We start from the raw sequence: 8,306 nt of genomic DNA, 5'->3' as shown, positions 1-8,306 counted from the left end.
CGTGGGATTTAGGTACCCCAGTTTAACAACAAGTTTATTCCATCAAACTGAAAATGCCCGGAAACAGAATGGTGGAATTCAGAAAAGCCTAAAACTCATGAAATTTCTGAACTTACCACCTTGGACAGGTGCACGAGCATTTAAGTAGTAAAGTCTCATCTGTTACGAAAGCATCATCTGAAAGCTTCACACAAACCAGCTCCCAGTAATTTTACAGGAGCTTTATTCTCTCACTATTGCTAACATTTGATCGTTCAGAGTAAAATAGATCTAGCTTGCTAAATCATGATTTCAACAAGTCTCATTAGTATCAGGGAGCCTATATGGAGGACAGGGAAAGGAAGTTTCTCCAAAACTTTATTGTCATGTGTTTGTGGATTGATTGAACTTTCGCTTTTGTTTTCTTCAAATTATGATCTACACTTCGGTCTTACATATAGCTCAAATCAAAACAGAGAAGCAATATAAGTTAGATCTTTACCATGTGTATTCAGACATGAATCTTTTGCAGTCACTCAGCAGCCCACATGTTCTCGATATATCTCTAAGGCATGTGTCCAGCCTAAATAGCTGCTAATATAATTTGGAACTGCAGACAATTTAAATAATATGCATCTATGAAACAAATTTTAATGGCTCTATTGTCCCAGGTTTATGGGTATACCTCAGTGTTTTGCTGTAGAGAATGCCATGCAAGAGACTGCTCGCTGTGAGCTTCTTGAAAAGAGCTTCACTAAATTATCTTTTCTGGAAGTTTACCTGCTATGGACCTTGTATTACTATATCCTTTTTCACTCAACATCACTGCTGAGGTCATCCAAGATGTGAGAAAGAAAGATTTCTTTAATTTACTTCCTTATCTTCTCCAATCAGGGGGTTCCAATATGAGTTAGGTCAGCTAGCCGGGGAGTAAACATGTGCACAGTAGTGCTTCCACAGCTTGGGTTTGAACAGTGATTGGACTGGCTTGTGACACTGGGCTTGGACCTTCTCTGAAGTCTGTGTAACACTGAAATGATGGGCAATACTTAAGAAGAACATTAATGGTAGAGGGAGATCTTCACAGAATAGTTGAGGTTGGAAGGGGGGTCCAAGCCCCTGATCAAGCAGGGTCACCCAGAGCCAGTTGCCCAGGACTGCGTCCAGATGGTTTTTGAATATCTCCAATGATGGAGACTCCACAACCTCCCTGGGCAACCTGTGCCAGTGCTTAGTCAGCCTCACAGTAAAAAAGTTTTTCCTGACGTTCAGATGGAGCCTCCTGTGTTTCCATTTGTGCCCATTGCCTCTTAAAAATCTTGGACTAGTATATTGAAATATGTGGCTAAAAATGTTGTCTCTCTTGTATTCTTAGACATCATAGCAAAAAAAAAAAAAATCCATTAAAATAGGGCAAACACATTTTCATCATGCTTATTCTGCTTTCCTTAAGAAAAGGCAGTATAGTGGGTTAATGGTAAATGAATCACTGATCTCCAAATGTCAGTTCTTTATCTACCTATATACTGATTTCTGAAAATACAATTTCAAATTAATCTCTGATATTCTTTTATGCTGCAAATTGTTGATCTATGTAGTTTAAATAGCAGCTGGGACAATCTGATAAAAATGCACAGAAATATTAACGTTTTTAATCCAAACATTTATCAGAGCTGTGAAGCCTGCAATTTTACGGTACAGAAAATATGAAAGATGCAGTGTCTTTAGAGAACTTGAATGCCATGAGTTAACAGCTGCAACTTCATATAGCTGTGCATCACTCTGCAATCATAAACTTAAGCTATGAGCGCTCTTCCCAGTCTGAACACTTATGATCAATTTGAATAGAAATGATTCACTCAGGATTTGGGAAGCAAAGCGAAGAGGCTGAAATGAATTATTCACAAATTGCTCCTGAAGACATAAATACCATAAGGTCAGAACTTCTCAAACCGGTTATGAATACTGCAGCAAAATCCCTGTTAACCTAGGAGTGTGCTTTGGGTGCTGTGTTGGATCCATGTATTAAGAACCAATTTTGAAATTTTCTCTTCACTAGGTAATGTCAAAAAGACTTGGGGACGTTGCACTGAAGGCTCAGAGAAAGTGAATCAGTCTCCTGCTCTTTTAGTCTTCTTAATACATTGCAATGCCTCTGAACCCTCTTTCCTCCCCTGCTATTCCTGACTATTCCTCTGTGCTTTTTTGAACCAGATTTGTCTAAGATATTGCCTAAATTTATCCGTGTGTCTCCAAAATTGCAAATCATAAGCTGGAGTTAAGCCAGCTGACTTTAACAGGAATATGTGTAGTCGTGCCTGTTAGATCACAGTCTCTGTGATTTTTCTGATCAATGCAGAGAGATATTAATTTCAAATGCATATTTCATGCTTAGAGGTAACTTTGGCCTAATTTGTCCCTTTCATTGAAAATACATCTCAGCCTTCAGTCATAGTTTGTAGCCAGGACTATATGAAGCCATTATCACCCAAAGCCATCTGCAATCTGTCTGCTCACCTGAAGATCATGCAAATGATAAATTGGATAAAATCTCCTCTTTGAACACTATTGGGTGAGTTAAATGTCTCAGCCTTTATGTCTGGATGTGGGCAGGATAAATGGCTCCCATACAGGAAAACAGTGAGTAGTTATTGTAGCTACTGCGGAAATTTTCACATATGCTCTACCGTGTTGTGTTGGCAAAGCTCCGAAGCAGCACGAAGAAAGGGCACATTGCTCACAGTGCTACCACATATGATTAAAGATACAGCAAGACAAGTAGCAATCTCTCACAAGAGATTTAAAAATCACTTATTTAGAAAACCGATGCTTCCAAATCACTGAGCAAGATAAACAGCCCACAGGGAAAACTTGATCTTATTATAATCTGAACTACCAGCTACTCTGCTACTGTAGCTCAGAATATTCAGATGTTCTGGATACCATCCAAAATCTGTGTCCCCATCAATCTTTAGATGTTGGTTTTAAAGTGGTTGGCTTTCTTTCTTCCTCTTTCTTTCTTTCCTTCCTTCTCTCTCTCTCTCTCTCTCTCCTTCCTTCCTTCCTTCCTTCCTTCCTTCCTTCCTTCCTTCCTTCCTTCCTTCCTTCCTTCCTTCCTTCCTTCCTTCCTTCCTTCCTTCCTTCCTTCCTTCCTTCCTTCCTTCCTTCCTTCCTTCCTTCCTTCCTTCCTTCCTTCCTTCCTTCCTTCCTTCCTTCCTTCCTTCCTTCCTTCCTTCCTTCCTTCCTTCCTTCCCTCCTTCCTTCCTTCCTTCCTTCCTTCCTTGTTTCCTTCCTTGTTTCCTTGTTTCCTTCTTTCCTTTTTCTTTCTTTCTTTCTTTCTTTCTTTCTTTCTTTCTTTCTTTCTTTCTTTCTTTCTTTCTTTCTTTCTTTCTTTCTTTCTTTCTTTCTTTCTTTCTTTCTTTCTTTCTTTCTTTCTTTCTTTCTTTCTTTCTTTCTTTCTTTCTTTCTTCTTAATCTAAAAGACATTTTTCAGTTGCTTTTATTCTTTTTCTTATGAATCTTTAAAAGCCATACAATGTATAAAGCATGAAAATACTAATTTCCTGAACTAATTTGATGTCACTAACTGAATGGAAACATGAGCTATATGTTTATACCAGGAATAACCACACTGTGGTTGGTTGGTTGGAGCTGGTGGAGCATATGTTACCAGATAAAAGCAGAGGTATCACAACTGTTTTCCTTGACTTCTGAAACATCACCAGCTTTCGGTGATGAAATATCTATAACTCTTCTTCTGATCTTGTTTGTCTGTCTGTCGTTTTGGTTTTAATAGTGGCTCTGCTTTTCTGATATACCTACTTACAGTAATCTTTTACGGTCATTCTTTAGCCTCACAGGCTACTGCAACTGAATTAATTATAGCAAAGTGCTGCAATAGAACAGCAATAATGTTCTTTGAGGTGTGTATTACACCAGATTCCCAGATGGATGAGTTTTTTAATAAACTCAGCTTCACTGCATGTATCAAGTTTTCTCATCTGTCTAGAAACCAAGTTTACACGTGCAGCTCTCTCTCACATATTTGCACATGATTTGTCTGGGCTAAGGGACCACACTGATGTTCATCAAGCAAAGGTGAAAGCCATTGCACATGTAGGTAATTTTAATCCATTCCATTGTTAAATACCACAATAAATTTAATTTTCACAATAAATTAAATAGCCATATTCAGTTTACAAAATAGAATTACTTAGTGTGAAACCAGTATTTACAAACATTGTACACTATGTACACAATGTTTAGCTTTGTCGACACACAAGCATAGAAGAAAAAATTATTTGACCTTTTTTTGACACATGATTGACATGCTACAAGTGACACTATGGTCCATACAATAAAACAATAGTGCAAACTCACCACAGGAACTCTGAAACAATGTAGTTTGTATGAGATAAGATATTCATTTCAAATAATAAGAAAATAGTACTATCCACTCTCATTGTAAAAATTCAGCACTGTGTTTAAGGTGTCAGTATTCCTTTAGCACTATACATACCAAATATAGCCTGAAGATTATGCTTTCTCACAGCTTCACAGACTTTTGACATGAATTTTTATGGCATAAACTAACGTTCTGCTTAGATCAATAAGTATGTCACATAAACACTTCACTAAGCAAGAGGAACACTGACCCTTTTAACGGTGTCTGACTTTATTTCCCTAAATACCTCCTTTCCCTTTATTATTATATCTTAAAAGATGCAACTATGCTGACAGTAAATTTATGTTAGTTACTACTCTGTAGAAAAAATTGATCCCACCGTATATTTGGTCACACACTGCATATGTACATGTATGCATGAAAAAACGTTACTTTGATAGCCGTGTCTATGAAAAGTGCATATTTTAGCAGAGACATTTATTGCATGTCTCAGGTGCAACGGAAATGTTGTATGAAGTTTAGTTTAGGGCCAGTTAAATGTCCTCCCAGTGATCTGGTAAAATTTTTGATTAAAAGGATGAAAGAACTTGCGCAATTTGGTAATGACAGAGGTATCCACCTCTGGATGGATGCGTCCCTTGCTACCCGCCAGGCACTTGTTAAAGACAATGTTAAATCGCAAGCAGTAAAACCCTCTGGTGGCATTGAAGTATAAATTGTACTGACTTATCCTCGGGGGAAGATTTAGGAACTTCTCGACCAGCTGGAGTTCTGGCAGTGGTTCTGTGATGAGCCGGTCTCCGTCTACGATATGAAACTGCTCAATTGGGAAGTATTTTAACCATCTCTCCAGATGTTTTGTGTAGATGCTGGTTCTCACCGCCTTATACTTAGTGTTCACTTCGCAGGTATTAGGATCAATAGCGAGCTTCTCAAATTTGTAGTAAGTTTTGTTCTTCCTTTCCTTACCTTCCAGCACCTGAGTGTAATCAGAAATAGCTCTTGTAGTAGGTTCCCTGACAATGATCAATAATTTGATAGATGAGTTCATTTTGTAAATCCTTTCAGGTACTTCCTCAGTGATAAAATACGCGGGGCTTTTCTCAATTGTTATTTGATGAGGGTAAGAAAAAGGCATTTTTTTCCGATACCACTCAATCCCCTTGGCATAGTTCTCATCATTGTCAAAGAAGTGAATCTCTTGAGAAGCTTTGACCACTGCAGGGTGAAGGTTCAGCATCTCCAGCAGTGCTCGGGTGCCTCCTTTCCGCAAAGCTGCGGAACCAGATTGTGCAGTCGTATTTGTTCCTTGGTGGCATTGCCCTTTCGGAACTCGTGGAGCAGCCCTCGCTTGAACTGCAGAGCTCGCAGTGGGATTTCGTCCTGGCCACGGGGTCCAAATCGACCATCAATGGGACAGAGGGGCTGCAGTCTGCAATCAAAATAAGAGGTATTTGTGAAAAAAGGATATCTCTTACGGCAAGTTTTCTGTCACGCTCATGGAAACCTTTTGCAATTTAATGTGATGTGCCCATCTTTCAACTTTTATTTTATTCTGCCGGTGATTAAATTGTTTGCAAATAGTTTGATTATTTATTCTGGTGTTTTGCTGTATTTGGCTGAATAACTCTTAACTCCACCCTTCTGCTCTTTTCAAGAATAGGGACTATGATTACTGTTCTCGGGGCTTCTTGAACCTTGCTTCACCTTCTCCATTGCTGATTACTTTGCCATTGCTTGGGCAGTTTTTAAAGCATTCTAAGATTAATTTTATTTAGTCATTTTGATCTGAAAATCCAGTTCATTTAAGTCATCTCTTTCCAACAGTTTTCGTATTCTAGCCTGAATTCTTTCCTGTGCTTCCCATTGTGTTGACTTTATTAATTGATCCAAAGTTGGTCTCTTCAGTGAAGAGGAGCAAAAGGGATGAAAAACAGCTCTCTAGGCATCACCTTTCAATATTTCCCCCCCTCTTTAGAAGATGCTTGGTGTTTTCCCCAGGACAGAATCAGGAAGACTAAGGTTCTGAATCAGGCATGATTAGCAAGGCACAGAAAGAATGGCAAGAAAAGATTTTCAAAATGCATTTATTGCATCATTACATCAATGATTCTCTTGTCATCACTTATGTATCCTCCTACTGAACCTCATTTTGTGCCTTACTGTTTCTTCTTTTGCCCCTGCGTTTTTGTGCTATTCTTTTATATTCAATTGCAATTATTTCACCTATTTTCTACTTTTCTAATGCTTCCTTCTTGTATTTGATGTCACTGAATGCAAGAAATGATTCAGTAAGAAAAATGTTAAAATTTTGCTGCTACAGAACCTTGAATAAGCCCTCACCTCCACTCCCAAATCAGCACTTTCGTCATTATGCAGGCCAATATTGCACTGAAGATGAAATTGGTGTGTAGGGAGAGCTTCCAAAGTCCTACAGAAAAATATCATTAATAATTATTTGGAGAGCCATGCTCTCCAAAGTTAAGGATATGTAAGAACAAAGGTTGCCTAGGCAATTTTAATATGAGCTCACTGTGCATATATATTATGATACGGTTTTTAAATTACACGGCCACATGCTATTATTTTTCACAAGACCCCTGCCTCAGTCAGTATACCAGATGGGCAATGCTCATTAATAGCTGTTTAGGTATTCAGTATTTATTCTAGTTTCTCAGCATGTGGCCCCTCACTCATTTACTGTATATTATTCAAACTCTGCTTTCAGGACAGAATTATTTATTTCTTTATGGCTTTTTCATCCATCACTGTTTCCTTGATTATCCAGATGCTGAGAGATATAGCCTGTCCAGACAGAGCCGAAGAAACAACCCAGATGACATTGCTGGGTTCACATGAGCTCTAGCTAAGTCCTGCAGACTAATTAGAAGGTGTGATGAGAAGTGAGTTCCTGTCGTTATTTCTTTTCTCAAGTTTCCACTCTCTTCTTTTCCTTTGCTCTCTGCCATCTACTGAATAAGAGCCTGACTTGGTCACAAAGGCTGAATCATTGCAATGCTGATGCAAACCTGCCAATAAAAAAAAAAAAAAAAGGCAGAAAGCAATGCCTTAACTTGACAGTGGTACAATTTGCTCAGACTGTGGTGTGGCTGGTAAGACAGTCTTTCTGCAGCAGCGAGGTGGCAGTTAAAAGCATAAGAAACAGAAGCTGCAATTGCTATCTCTGTTCTTCTCTTCCCTCTCCTTCTGTGTATTTGTTATTTGTTTTCAAGCAAAAAGGATTCCACAACAGCAGTTCCAGACCCATCTCAACTAATTTTATCTTTTTTTCTCAAAAAGACAGTTAACACTGCCTTCAGTGTAACACAACAGCTTGTCAAACAGGGTGGTTTCCTTTAAAAGTAAATAAATACCCAAGATATCCTCTAGCCTAAGGGAAAAGATTGGATGTTGTTAGAAGTCCTTCCTCAACACTTTACATTTCAGTTTTTTTACTTCTTTCCCCTTTCTTCTCTCTCTAAATAATAAAATATATCCTTTAAAAGATCTTGGCAGTGGTGGTACTAAGCAGGCTGTCAGATCTTGGTAGTTGAATCCCCAGATGTAACTATTTACTGTTATATCACAACATGTTAATATTTTTGAATCTGGGTCGTTTTTCCATTAAAATAAGAGTCCTTTGCAAAGAAAGAGTATATGACTTTTATTATATCACTGAATTTGCTCTCCCAAAACAGGCAATTTCTCAAACCGCTACAGTAAAACTCCACAAATATTCTTCTTGAGAAAACCCACCATAGAACAATTAATCTCAGGGAACTATATTTTTGACACATTTCAAAACAACTAAAGTACGGCTGGGCAATCTTAATGACAAGCAGCAGTGCTGTCTCTCCTGATCCAGAATACTTGCTAATTTGCTTCCAGTGGAGGTGTCACAGTGGCAAAAGATTACGAGTCT

The 8,306-nt window shown here is 38.4% G+C and overlaps 1 protein-coding gene across 1 annotated transcript in view; it reads right to left on the bottom strand.

Annotated features, from left to right (window-relative positions):
• Positions 1-4,087: 4,087 nt before the first annotated feature.
• Positions 4,088-8,306, bottom strand: part of HS3ST5 (heparan sulfate (glucosamine) 3-O-sulfotransferase 5) — a 6,372-nt gene continuing 2,153 nt past the window's right edge. The window contains 2 exon segments of the mRNA XM_009325671.1: positions 4,088-5,656; positions 5,659-5,816. Of these exon segments, the coding sequence (XP_009323946.1) occupies positions 4,908-5,656; positions 5,659-5,816 (907 nt within the window). The 3' untranslated portion in view covers positions 4,088-4,907.

Source organism: Pygoscelis adeliae, unplaced genomic scaffold, assembly GCF_000699105.1.
Source record: "Pygoscelis adeliae isolate BGI_AS28 unplaced genomic scaffold, ASM69910v1 Scaffold54, whole genome shotgun sequence".
Classification (NCBI taxonomy): Eukaryota; Metazoa; Chordata; class Aves; order Sphenisciformes; family Spheniscidae; genus Pygoscelis; species Pygoscelis adeliae.
This window is presented reverse-complemented; position numbering and strand designations above follow the sequence as displayed.